The following is a 13390-nucleotide window of genomic DNA, read 5'->3' on the forward strand; positions in this document are numbered from 1 at the left end:
TGCAGCCTCTCCAACATTAGCCCTTTGTTTTATATCATGAACTGAAAACATTTGGGTTTTCAACTAACACCTTCAATTTTGAGAAATTGGGGTTGATATTTTTGACAGTGATAACCCGATTTGCCAATGAAAGATGTGGTTGTAGCCCTGAAATGTCTACATGTATGCTTTCTAATTAACGCTAACAGTAGGGTTAACTTAGCACCACACTATCTCCCAGAGACCAGCATACTGAAACAACTATTTGTATAGTTGTCAGGTTCCTGCAGCATCTGGCTGCCTCCCAAGCTATGGTGGAACTGAATGTTTATTTAAAAGGTAAATCAATAATTGAATACTTGAACATGTCCGAAACACATTATCATGTCTCTCCTAGCAGTAGGTAATTAGATGGCAGTTATCTTGAAAGTCACTCAACATTCCAGTTTTTATCCTAATTGATAAGGGAGCAATGTGACTGCCCTCTGATGGACATAAATAAAATTGAACAGACATGCTATAGTCAAAGGTAAATGTTTATTTGACAAACTGAATGAAAAAGTAATACATATTGCAGAGGTGGAGAATGTATGCCAAGCACAACTGACTTCTTTGTTTCCAAATCCTCTGAAGAATAAACTAAAACGATGATGAATGTAGATAAGAAGTCCTCTTGTCATCATTTGGTCCTCTTACATCATGTTGCCAGTCTATTTGTGCTTCTTGAAAGCTGCAGAGAAGGACAAGCAGATATTCACAAACAGGATTAAAATACAAAAAAAGAACTTGATTGTGGTTTATTTTCTTATTTTTAAACATTGTATTGAAAAGTAAATTACACCAAACCAAAATCATATCTGAATAGAATAACCTTTGGTTCTAAAATAAAGATCTTATTTAACCTACCAAAAGTACACACATTTCAAGGTAATGGAGCATAATTGTTTTTTCTCAAATGGCAGGAAAATGCATTTGGTACTGAGGTATATTTGAAAGTCCTTACCCTTTCTTTTGGTTTTCTTCTTCATGAGTTTCTTCTTTTTCTTGGGGCCAGAGCTAAGCCCATCCTGCAGCAATAAAGAAAAAAAGTCACATTTGGAATGTGATCAAAATAAAAAAAATGCAGGACCGAGATGAGCATAAACAATTGTAGCTTCTCATGTTGTCCGGCACCAAATCTAAACATAGCAGATGGACTTTCCAAACACATTTAGCTGAATACATTTTTCACATCTGCAAGAAGCACGAGGCAGGCTAGTCAATACTCTGACTCATTAGTACTTTTTACGACAGTAAATTCAGACAGGGTACAGAGGGGGGTGGCTTACCAAACCTGTTTATGCTTTAAAGTGGACCTATCATGCTATATCTGAAACATATGGTAGGGCCATACCTATATAAAACATGTCTGTGAAGTTTTTTTTTCAAAATACCATACAGATCATGCATTTTAGCCATGCCTCATTTGGCTCCATTTGCTCTTTTCCAGCCCTGTTTTTGCAAGGGCTGATTCTGCTTTTGTGGCAGACTACAGCGCCACTTACAGGCCTGGCATATAAACTAGGGATCGACCGATATGGCTTTATCAAGGAGACCGATAACCGATATTTGGAACCGATATACATTTGCAGTAAAATCAGAAAATCTTGGTGTCAAAATGTAGAATAACACAAACTCCAACACAACTTCTTTGAAATGCATTTAAGCATTATTATGTTTAATGAACTTTTAAACATCTTACAACTGGTTTCCTCGAGCCCTTTTCTTTAGTGCAGCCATCTGCAATGAGTTAGAGAGAGAGACAAGAAGTGGGGCTGCAGGCTGACATGCTTAACTAACAATAATGCTTAATTTATTATATCAAACCAATGCCTGTCTATCTAGCATACAATCCTAATAAGCTGCTAGCAACTGCAAAACACTAGTGCTAGATAATGTTTAGCAAACTATTAAGAGTGAGGCTATTACAGTAGACCTAACGTTAGTCGAGTAGCCTCACTTCTAATATTTTGCTAAACATTTGCTAAATACATGTTGGCTAACTAATGAGCTTCACATATCAACCTGAAAAACTGCGAGGCTCCACTCGCAGCCCCCCCCCCTCCCCTTCCGCACCACAATTACTCCGCTGCGAGACGCTGCACGCACCCCCAACTCTGACTGACTTCCCGCGTCCCTGTGTAACTGGGAAACTGATAGAATTGGATCATAAGATCGTGGTGTTTTTGCAACTTCAGCATAGGGGATAGGGATGTTTATTGAACTTCAGTTCAACACATGTATGGCTCTGCCGCTCAGCGCTGCTGCTTGCTTCAGTCTGTGTCTGCGTTCTTTCGCACCTGCCTGTAATCTGAGAAGGTCCCGCCTCTCTGGCTGGCTCCCGCCCGGAAAATCTTCAGTAATAGCCTATCAGATAGCGCTGTGGGCGGGACATTGCTCGTGTACACAGAGTGGTGACTGTAGCCAGAGAAACGGCCGCATCAGAGCCAAAGTTTTATCAGCAATTTTATTAAAAAAAGGCCGATACCGATAATTGGTCAAATGCGGAATATCGACCCCTAATATGTACTACAGCGTCTCCAGCGCTTTCGAGCGGTCTCTCATTCTCCTGATAGGTGGAGAGTTGCCCATATAGGCGGAGCACCCCTTTTCTGACGCCAGAAAAATGCAAATAATAATCAGCTCCGTTGCAGCCCCGTTTTTAGAGATTTGGGTATGGAGGAAAAGAGAGGGTTGTGTTTTCTGACACTTGGTGAGTTCCCTGCCACACCAGGGACACATATTCATGTATAAAAGACGTACAAAAGTGCATTTTGCATGATAGGTCCCCTTTAAGTGTAACGGCTGCCAACAGCACCGTACAACTGATGTACAAATACACAAGTGTTTGATGGCGCCAGGTACAGCATGTGTCCATTCTGACATTCATTATGTGCACTTGGAAGCCCAAATTGAATTAAAGTAAATATGAACAATTCAGCATGTCCTGTTCTCTCCAGTTAAGGGTCTACTACTTGATCAGAGCCCCAAATTCATGTTCTCTCTGAGACAAACTCTCAATAAATTCCTCTCAAACTTTAATATTCTGATTTTTACAAATGTAGCCCTGAGTGGGATGTGACCCCCTCTTTGAGAGGTTTGTGTAAAGATGTCAGTGTACGCTCACCTGGCCCCCCTCGCCGCCGGTCAGTGCTGAGATGTCACTGAAGTGTGTGATGCTGTTCAGCTGGCCCGACATGGACATGGATCCTCTCTTATTGGCGTTCTTCTGACGAGTTGGCACGTTGAGACGCACCAACATAGACTCCTCGTAATTTTTCCTATGAGGAAGAAAAGAGTTATAGAGTTATCTAAAAATCCTCCTCTCAATATCCTCATCAAGTATTCCAGTAAAGGCTAAAACCCCACTGTCTTACATCTTATCAGCTATCGGCCAACAGGCTTGTTGAAATAAATCAAACTGTTAAACACCTGTGCAGCTCGTCGCGGCTCTCCTTGTCGCTCTGGAAGTCCCGCCTGTCCCTGATCTCCTCCGGAGCGTCGCTGTACTGCTGCCTCAGCTCCTGGATCACTGAGCTCCTGAGGGCCGCTCGCTTCTGACGCTCCGACAGAGCCTTCTTCTTGTCCGCTTCTGTCATGTCACCGTCTGGAGGACACGTGGTGAGATTTTTGTCATGCACATATTCCACATGGGAAACATCTTTGATTTTATGGCTGAGCAGGGATTTGATTTGGATTTTTTTGACAAGAAACAGAACACATAACAGTTGAAAAAAGACAAATGACCTTACCATAATGCATTGGAGCAATCTTTGGAGGTACATATTTCTTGCCACTAGAGTGGGCTGCTTTCTTCTCCGTTGTATTCTCAGCTTCACCTTCAGACTCTTCAGATTCACTCAACTGGTTGATGAAGCAAAGAAGGAAATCAGTTACAATGCTGTGTTTTCATCCCAAATTATTAAATCAATGCTCGCCTGAAATGTCTTTTAGCAAATGTAGAAAAAAGAACTATCCCAAAATAACTAATACAATTTTGCTACTCTTACTGTTTTCAGTTTGGCACAAGCATTAAGATTTATTAATGACAAAAATGTAACGCCTAAATAAAAATGGTTATTAAAATGATCACGATATTCAGCCCTTACTTTGCTGATGAGATTCTCAGGATTAGGACGCAGCTGCAGTGGGTCATTCTCAGCTGAAATTAAGATAATACATTGTTATACACTGAAGCCTGTTAAACATGGAGGGAAGGATCTCAGATCAGTCCAATCAGTCTTACCCAAACTGCCAGTGACCGCTGTGCGCACCAGTTTATCAATCTGGTATTTGAGTTTGTGGTCTAGCGGTCGCATCTTCTCCAAGACCTTAAAGCAGGATGAGAAAAAAGCATTTAGAAGCTTTAAGAATAAAAAAAAAAAATAGGTTCTTTATTAGCAGCTTATCGCTACCATCATCTCACCGTTCTTATAGTGACCAGTCTACTTATGGCTTCACTGTCTTTTATTTTGCCTCCTTCTGTTTTGATGCTGATCAGGTGAGTGAGGTCTTGGAGATAGAAGACCAGCAGGTGATACCGAAGGTCCAAAAAAGACAAACCCTGCAGAGAGAGAAGACCTCTGAGTCAGGAAGGACTGTCCATCTAGATCAGAGCTGCTAAACAATTCTTTACAATCTGTTTTATTTAGATGAGGATCAAAACAAAATTCCCTAGTTACAGGTGCCTAAAAAAGGGGAAATTCTCTAAAAACATTGTAATTGCAAACATAAAAACTGCTTTTACCACTTTATATTTAATCCCATTTAACAAACTACTAGTCATTATACTTTTCTAACGATTTACTACATGTACAGGAATGTATGCTGGTTCCTTAAATTGTATCCTGTCATGTACCAGTTTTATTTATCTTATTGTTTACATCTGATGTTTGGTTTTTCATATTTATTAGCCTTGCTGTCCAGGATTTTAGATAACAAGATCCCACTCACCTTTGATGTCTTGAATGCCCCATCTTTGACTTTTGTTATCAGCTCACGCACATGACTTGTTACTGAGGCCAGCTAAAGAGAAAAAAGCAAAACAAGCTATATGTCACAAAAGTAACCACCACAGTAAAATAACAATGAGACATAAAATCACTTGATGACCAATTCCACCAAAAATACAAAATACAACAACAACATACAAATAATATTTTCTCAAGCATACCAAAATAACCAGGAAAAAAAGACTGAACTAACAAAAACTAAAGGCTTATAGACTTTCCCTTCTTTTGAATGCAGCTTTGAACACTGGCTCTGACTTTGAATTGTTTGTTTTTTAATGTAGCTTTATGTATTTTTGTATTAGTTTTGGGTGAGCCACTAAACTAAGAATATGTTCTGTTTTTATGTGATAGATAAGTCTTTTATCCTTAATCTTCTGTAATGTCACCTTGAGATGTAATAGCTATTTGTTTCTAATGGTTCTATTAGTGAGCATTATTACAACACAAAGTTCTTACCTGTTCTGTGAGGTTCCTCAGTAGCTGTACAGCTGTAGGCAAATCCCTTTCTATTAAATCCTGTCAGAAAGAAAACATGTTAGAAACACAATGCAAAACACATAGCACTATTTATCTACAGCAAAATGTGGGTAATGTAGTAGAGATGCTAGTAAAAAGCGAGTGAGCTAGTGGCAAACTGGCTAACTTGAGTCATTTAAAAAAAGTATTATCACTAGCTTTTGCCAATATCAATTATTTAACGATAAAAGCATTGTTATACATCGTCAGAAATGTCTATAATATTGACGTAAAGTGTAGAAATATTAAATAAATGTTTTTATTTTTCAGCTAGCAAGTTTAACTCACGTTGTCAATAGGGGCAGCCATTTTGTTTGAAAGTGGTCTACGGAAGGGGAAGAGGGACACAGAGATTAAGCGCGTTACAAAAATTGCATGAAAACCGATGATAACACTTTAGGAAGCGTAAAGTTAAATAATGTTTTTAAGAGTAGTAGTTAGTGACCTCACACAATAATATGTTTAATTTCGGTGTTCCAGAATTAGTTTATAGTGAAAATTACTTTGGTAAGAATGGTAACATTATTATATAACATTATACTGAATGTCAAGATAATTACACTGCCTCGTTTTACTGTTTGTGTGCGTGCGTGTGTGTGTGTGTGTGTGTGTGTGTGCGTGTGTGTGTGTGTGTGTGTGTGTGTGTGTGTGTGTGTGTGTGTGTGTGTGTGCGTGTGTGTGTGTGTGTGTGTGTGTGTGTGTGTGAGAGAGAGAGAGAGAGAGAGAGAAAGAGAGAGAGGGAGAGGGAGAGGGAGAGGGAGAGGGAGAAAGAAGTGATGGTGAGTACCTGTCAGTGTGTCTCCTGTCTCTCAGTCCAGTGTAAATCAAACTGTCAGACAGACCTGAAGAACAGTCTACCTGAAGTGCCAAATCATGGTAAGTCAGATATTAAGTTTTTTTATAGTGTGTGGAAAATAGTTTGCACTTATATTAGCAGTGGATTCATCTCTTGATTATTTTCTGAAATGAATTAAAACATTTAAAAAAATCACAACCAGTCTTTATATTTCAACCTAAAGACACAATGATTACTATTAAATAAGACAAATATGAACAGCAAATATTCAATATGTAAGGCTTGCTTTTTCTTACCTTAAAAAAAATAAAATCCAAAATGTTGATTGTTTCTGTAGATAATTGTTTCAGCTATAATATGCTGTTATTGTACACTTTAAACATTACGTCCTGCCAAAGTTGCATCTCTCCTTTGAATGGTTTCCATTTCGTATAGGTTTTATTTTCATATGTATTGGAGATCTCAAGAGTAAATTAGATATACAATATAGAATGAGGGAGTAGAATTAGGATATTTCCATTTTATTACCATGTACCATGTATTCCACCTTTTTACTAATGTTGTTGATAGAATTACAACAGATGTAACTACATTACACATTTTTGCATGTTTTAACATTGCAGTTGTTCTGTTCTCATTGGTCAAATTTAACTATTTACTATTTACATTTAACTGGGTAAAACTACACAATTTTGAGCCACTTCGATGTATTTACATTATTATTATTATTTTATACTTCTATTGCACTTCTAGGACACTATTTTACTTAAAGTATAAAACATTTCCAGCTGTCACATTAGTGATACTTAGACATTAATACATCTCTAATTATACCCCAGTGATATAACATAACTAGTTTTAACCCTGTGATATGATTTATATTATTCTAAAATTAGCCATTATGCATAATGAGTACTTTTGGTACTTGATACACTGTTGTATTACTTTTACTCATAGATCTGAATACCACTGTGATCTGTTTCACTTTCTTATTCGTGTGTTACTTTTCTAGCTGTTGTGTATTTTGTATTGTTCTTTTTGTGTTTTTTCATTTATTTGCTACTTCTCTCCCCCAGATGTCTGATTGCAGGGCTTCTTCTGTGATCCAGGAGTGGGCCGGTTCATACCCGGGTCAGAACCACACCCTCAACCAGACCTCAGCGTCCAATCAGCTGTCTCAGATGGACATGATGCTGTACGGCCAGGCTCAGGGGCTGGGGCGGGGGGGCCCTGATGACAGGGTCTCTGAGCAGATGATGGGACTGTCTTATCTGCCCTACATGTCTTCCTGTCTCAGCAACACCTCCAATGCAGGAAACACAAACCACCACCAGAGCCATGTCAACACGCAGCAGGTGAGTGTTAGTGTGTGTAAAGATTATTTACTTAATATATAACAATTCCAACAACATTTCTGAGGCGGGGAAATCATCAAACGGGGTGCTTGTGCTAGGTGACAGATTCTTACTAAGTACATTTACTCAAGTACTTCAACTTATGTTGAGGTAATTGTAGTTCACTGGGGTATTTTCACATTATGCTACATTATAATACATAACTGTATAAGGTTTGTTTGAAGCAATAATATGACGTTTAAATAAGATATATATGGTGCAACTTAATATTATTACTTTCAACTAACCTAATACAGTTATGTGAAATCTGTTGACATAATACATGTAATTAAAGTCAACGTTTCAGTTGTTTCAGTGTAAGAGATCTAAGTATTTCCTCCTCTGCTTGTGTTCCTGTTCTCCAGGACTTCTCCTCCTTCCTCATGCCCACTCTGCGGGCCCCGGTCAACAAGAGGAGCCTCAGCAAGGACAGTGCCGAGTACCGGCTGCGGAGAGAGAGGAACAACGTGGCTGTGAGGAAGAGCAGGGACAAGGCCCGCCGGAGGATCATGCTGACCCAGCAGAGGGCCGGGCAGCTGCAGGAGGAGAACCAGAGGCTGCAGAGCAGGATCGGACAGCTGACACAGGAGCTGGACTCTCTGAAACACATCCTGTCCCAGCGGCACCTGCAGGGAGCCGAGGGGGGGCCTGCAGGAGAGGCCGGTATCTAGAACCACCATTTGTATTAATCATAGCAATCAGATTCAATATTCGTGTCCAGACAGGCCTCTAAATGTCTTCTTGTTGGTGCTGAATATTGCATCTATTTGTGAAAAAAGTCATTTATAAAATAATTAGGCATTCATTTGTAGATGAAGAATTTTCTAATAGAGAGATTTTTTTTGTGGAGGCACAGAAAGATCCAAGAAAACAGTCAGAGGGGGCCATGGGAAATCTGAATTCCTAACATAAATAAATACAGCATTCAAATTTGGCTTAGAAAAGACCTGGATTTCACCCTAGTACTCTCGGCTTTGGGGGGTTTCCAGTCATATTATAAGGGGGGTTTCACCCCATGCAACTTCCTGCTGACCTCGGTTTTTAAAAATGTGTGGCTAATGCACTGTTTGCTGGACTTTTTAAATAAATGAAATAATCACCTGAACAAGAGACATTCAGTCCTAATGTAAATCAGTAAGACGTGGTTTGAATGTAGATGTCATTGTATATTCTCAACTGTGAATGAAGAGACTGCACATAAACCGTATGCAAGGGGTTAAATATGTGCATATCAAGATTTAATACGACTATGTGGCGCGTGAATGGATTTTTCAGATGTAAAAATCCTAATTGCTGCAAAATGCACAAAAACTGCACACAAATTCTAAATTAACTCTACTGAATCTCCTTGAAGATACCATCTTTGCAATGAACGATTCAGAACATTAACTGTCAACACAAACAAAACGCAGTAGTAGCTTAGTCCATTTATGCGACACAAGCGAAACATGGGTATAACAAAAGTGCATTCCTGTAGTGCATGCATCAATCTCACAGAGCTTTCAAAAAGAAAACCACTATGTGCATTATACAGATGTCTTGTTTTTATTTGATTTAACAAACATTGCCTAATCATACACTTGACACTTCTTGTCATTGTCGGAGATGATTTTAAATGTTGTTGCCCAACAAGGTTACACAACTACCTGTGGTGTGTAGGGGATTGAATGGAAATCTAAATGTCTCTCTGTATATACTTTTGTCACTAACTGAGTGTGGAATTACTTGAAAGAATGTTTAAATAATTTGTAAACTTTAATGTTGTCGATTGTGTTTTTATAGTCAAGCATTGTTATAGCAATACTTTGTGAAAAATGTTCTTTAAATAAACAAATTATTTAGATTAAGCTTGTATAAAATGTCTTTTATATCTGCAAGTCCCTTGTATTTAAAAAACTGACAAATTATACTATTTTCACATGACAAATATATACAAAAATTATGACAAAATATGTCTTTTATTGAAGCACATTCATTGCTTCCCCAAACAACCTTTGAAATCTTTATTACATTGCACTGAACCTTTAACAACAGATCTTTCTCATAGAAAATGTTGTGATATAACCTTAATATCTCATTATCCTGCATCAGGCAACATACGTGCACCTGCCACATTATTTACCGTAAGTTGTCTAGCCACAGAAACGGACGTCATGCCATGGACCGTTGTTCCCCCGCGGTTTCCCTTTGTGGGATGGGCAACATTTCGACACAGAGAGGACAGAGACGCGGAGTGCAGAGATAGTATCAGTGTTTGGGGCTGCCACGGCCTTCCTGTGGCTGTGATGGCAGGGAAGGGACACAGAGATAGGAGATGCAGAGGATGGGGTGGGGGCAACCAGCCAGACATTTGGCTTTTTTTCTTTAAATCTTTGCCCAAAGCAATAGTTGGTTGATCTATTTTCAACACTATTAGATAACAGCATGGGAATCCTTTGCATTTATCTATCATTCTTTCTGTAATAATAACAAGAAAGAAGCTCACACTCAGTTTCATTTACATGCTTCTTTGTTGACTATATTGTTTACATTTTACAAGTTAAACAATAATTTTTAGTATCTGATCCTAGCTTTATTTTATTATCGGTGTGACAACTAATACCAATTGAGGCAATATGGATACGTTCATGTCTCTTTTATACAAATGTTTCCCTTTAAAAAAATGAAAACTTATCGTTGAAGTGATTTTACTCAAATACAATACTTTTTTGATGCTACTTTGTACTTGCACTCCACCACATTTATTGCACTTTTGATCCCATTAGGCTACATTTGTTTCACAGCTTAATTTGCTATTGACTTTAAGATCAACTTTATATTTAGAAATGTTTATTATCTTTGTTGTCTTAGGTAAGGATACCCAAAAGTTGAACTCAATTGTTAATAAAATCCTCAAGATTAGCATCACCTTGACAACTCTTAATGTTAATAAATCAGTATTAATGTTCCAATAATTTATGAAAAATATATCTCTTTCAATGTGGACACTTTTCAAATGACTGTTACTCTTGAATACATCATGTTGCTACTACTCGCGTGTATATATAAAATGTTCTAACTCTCACACTCAAACTGAACAGATAATAATGACATACTTCAATCCGCCCACACTGTTAACTGTTAACTGTTAACCGGTTTATTAATCCAAAATGTACTTAAACTAATCACATACAGTCCACGAGTGTTTCATTACTATTTATAACACAGTGCAGATCTGCATGGACAATCAGTATCATTAAAAGTGCAAGCTACAAACAATGATTGCTCAAAAGCATTTGAAAATATCACTAAAAGAAGAAAAAGTTGGATTAATTTCCATATGAGTGGACCTCAAATCTGCTGTATATAAGTCTGATCATAATTGTCATGATAGGAAGACAGCATAGGGTAGATGGAGCATTATTTTTAGAGTGGTGGTTGCATATTATCATAGAGCACTATACTGCCAAATATTTGATTATGTATTCATTCGTGTTATTATAAAGAGTTAAGAACATTTACAGAGGACATGTGTAGATCAGCACACAATGACTTCTTGTGTGTCCTTGTCTGTTGAAATGTCGTGTGGGGTAATCTGTGGTCCCAGGACTGCGACATCTCCACAGAGTGAAGAAAGACTGTATTTCACCTAATCCCTACCGCGTTACTCAACAGCAGCAGCCCATATGAAGCCCACCACAACCCCAGAGAAGAGCTCCAATCTCACTGCTCCTGTCCATTAAAGGTTTTTTATTGCAGTAGATAAGAAAGTAATCAGAATTTTCCCCACAGAAACTGAATATTAACGTACAAGCTGCACAACATTCAGTCCTAATATGGGAAACAAACTATTTACCTCTGTTTCAGCACTTCCGCTGTACAGCTTTGCGGTCAGATGCCTGGCGTTCTCAGCTTCAGGCTCCAACCACACCTCCAAAAAACTTTCCATAAACAACATAACACAACATAATCAAATAAAAAGAAAGAATCCTGCAATTACAGAGTTTGCAGTAAACATGGGTGCATTATGAGACAATTGGCCACTTGGGCGCTGATATGGAAAAGGCCCTTTGCTACACATAAGCAAGAGACACTGACTTTGCATTAATTTCGCCTGTTTTTGTAGTTGTCTTGTGTCTCTTTGTAGTCAACGTGAGACTATTTGTAGTCATTTTGAGTTCTAGGTCTTTAAATGGTAAAACACTTTTCATAGTTGCTTGTGATATTTAATTGTGTCATTGCAGCATTTTTGAGTGTTTTTGTAGTTGTTTTGGTCTCTTTCAAAGTATCTTTGTCTCTTCCCAGTCCTTTTACATTTATTCATGGTCATTTTGAGTCTCTTCCTGGTCAGTATGTGTCTCTTTGAGTGACATGTTCTAGGTGAAGGCCCTATACACTTTGGGCCCCTGGGTCTGTGCCAGTTCAGTAACCCATCCATGAGTGTACAGGGCTTTTCAAGGCATGTTTGTCCCATTGAGGGTAATTTATTTATACCTTGGCCCTTTTTATTTTTTGCAAGAATCTTTTAAATTATCAATTTTTAGACTCATGATGACCTACAACATTCAGATTTACAGCAATGTGTGTGTTGTCTGATATAATCAAAGCCTTACACTATTGGCTGCTGCAACATGAGTGAAACAAACTGGCTTGGTGCCATCAAGTGTAGTTTAGCGGTCATTACCAAATGGTTGGCTCACACCAGCGCCAGCGGTCATGTCTTTGTTCATGAAATAGGATGTTATTACTGTAAATTCAAGGACCATCAATAATATCTCAACCTATAGAGAACAAATGTGACATTTCTCACCTATAAGAATGACATTTTGATTCTTTCATTTCATGAGAAAGATCAAACCGGACCATGGAGGTGAGGTGTCTCTGGTGTTGGTCTGTGATTTATGGCTCCACCATGCGGCAGGAGCATAGAAGTAGGCCTTCTGCAGAGATATTTGATAAATAACAGATATCTCACTCAACCCATGCATCTGTGTACTTCTTCTGCTGTCCAAATACAATCCCAATGTTTGATGTTTATTCTTAGACTGGTGCAAAATCTCGAGTTAGTGTCTATAGCTAATATAAGTGTACACACAATTATTATTGCAAATACTTTTAGTTTCCCTATGCACTTTTGAATTTGATCAAGAGCGGTTCTGTGTTTTTGTCATGCAATTTGTTTTAAACTAAATAAAAAATGTCATACAGACAAGGGTGGCCTCTCTAAACCTCTTTGCTGCCAACACTAGTTTTACAAATTGAATGAATATTCATATGAAATAAGAGGAGAGTTAGCTGAATGTACATGGTGGTTTGGTTAGAGCAGCGTTTCTCAAAGTGTGGGGCGCGCCCCACTGGTGGGGCGCAGAGATGTGATAGGTGGGTCGCGAAAAAAAAAAAATTATTTAAAATTTTTTTTTGTTATTATTTATACACTGGTGGAATATCAAAACAACGGCCCGCCCGGGGTGCAAAACGTATCAATGAAAAGCGACCCTCTACCACACAAAACAACACCTGTAGATAACCCAATTTGTGTTCTTTGAAATTGAAAAGGATATTGCATTGTGTTTGTTACTTTCGTTGCAGTTGTATGTCTTAAGTGTAATTTGGCATGCTTTTATTTTGAAGGCAAGTTTACGCTGTTGACAGTTGTTGTTGCTATGGAAACAAGA

At 38.3% G+C, this 13390-nt stretch overlaps 2 protein-coding genes across 2 annotated transcripts; one reads left to right on the top strand and one right to left on the bottom strand.

Moving 5' to 3' along the window:
• Window positions 1-497: 497 nt before the first annotated feature.
• ngdn (neuroguidin, EIF4E binding protein) lies at window positions 498-5910 on the bottom strand. Its single transcript, XM_034109173.2, has 11 exons — window positions 5835-5910; window positions 5487-5546; window positions 4972-5043; window positions 4445-4582; window positions 4265-4349; window positions 4128-4180; window positions 3771-3882; window positions 3451-3625; window positions 3146-3299; window positions 983-1046; window positions 498-709 (listed from the first exon to the last, which is right to left on the bottom strand). The coding sequence occupies exons 1-11, from the start codon at window positions 5853-5855 to the stop codon at window positions 690-692; spliced, it is 954 nt and encodes a 317-aa protein (XP_033965064.1). The 5' UTR covers window positions 5856-5910; the 3' UTR covers window positions 498-689.
• Window positions 5911-6335: 425 nt separating this feature from the next.
• cebp1 (CCAAT/enhancer binding protein (C/EBP) 1) lies at window positions 6336-9583 on the top strand. The gene is made up of 3 exons (XM_034109174.1): window positions 6336-6422; window positions 7419-7697; window positions 8102-9583. The coding sequence occupies exons 1-3, from the start codon at window positions 6420-6422 to the stop codon at window positions 8405-8407; spliced, it is 588 nt and encodes a 195-aa protein (XP_033965065.1). The 5' UTR covers window positions 6336-6419; the 3' UTR covers window positions 8408-9583.
• Window positions 9584-13390: the final 3807 nt, after the last annotated feature.

Source organism: Pseudochaenichthys georgianus, chromosome 20 (assembly GCF_902827115.2).
Source record: "Pseudochaenichthys georgianus chromosome 20, fPseGeo1.2, whole genome shotgun sequence".
Taxonomy (NCBI): domain Eukaryota; kingdom Metazoa; phylum Chordata; class Actinopteri; order Perciformes; family Channichthyidae; genus Pseudochaenichthys; species Pseudochaenichthys georgianus.

Bases quoted from the DNA above. Each gene is read 5' to 3' on its own strand.
- ngdn (XM_034109173.2), bottom strand. From the start codon at position 5,855: ATGGCTGCCCCTATTGACAAC. The intron at 4,583-4,971 runs GTGAGTGGGATC...CTCTCTCTGCAG, and splicing joins GGGCATTCAAGACATCAAAG to GGTTTGTCTTTTTTGGACCT. The intron at 710-982 runs GTAAGGACTTTC...CCTTCTCTGCAG, and splicing joins GAAGAAAACCAAAAGAAAGG to CTTTCAAGAAGCACAAATAG.
- cebp1 (XM_034109174.1), top strand. The intron at 7,698-8,101 runs GTGAGTGTTAGT...CCTGTTCTCCAG, and splicing joins GCCATGTCAACACGCAGCAG to GACTTCTCCTCCTTCCTCAT.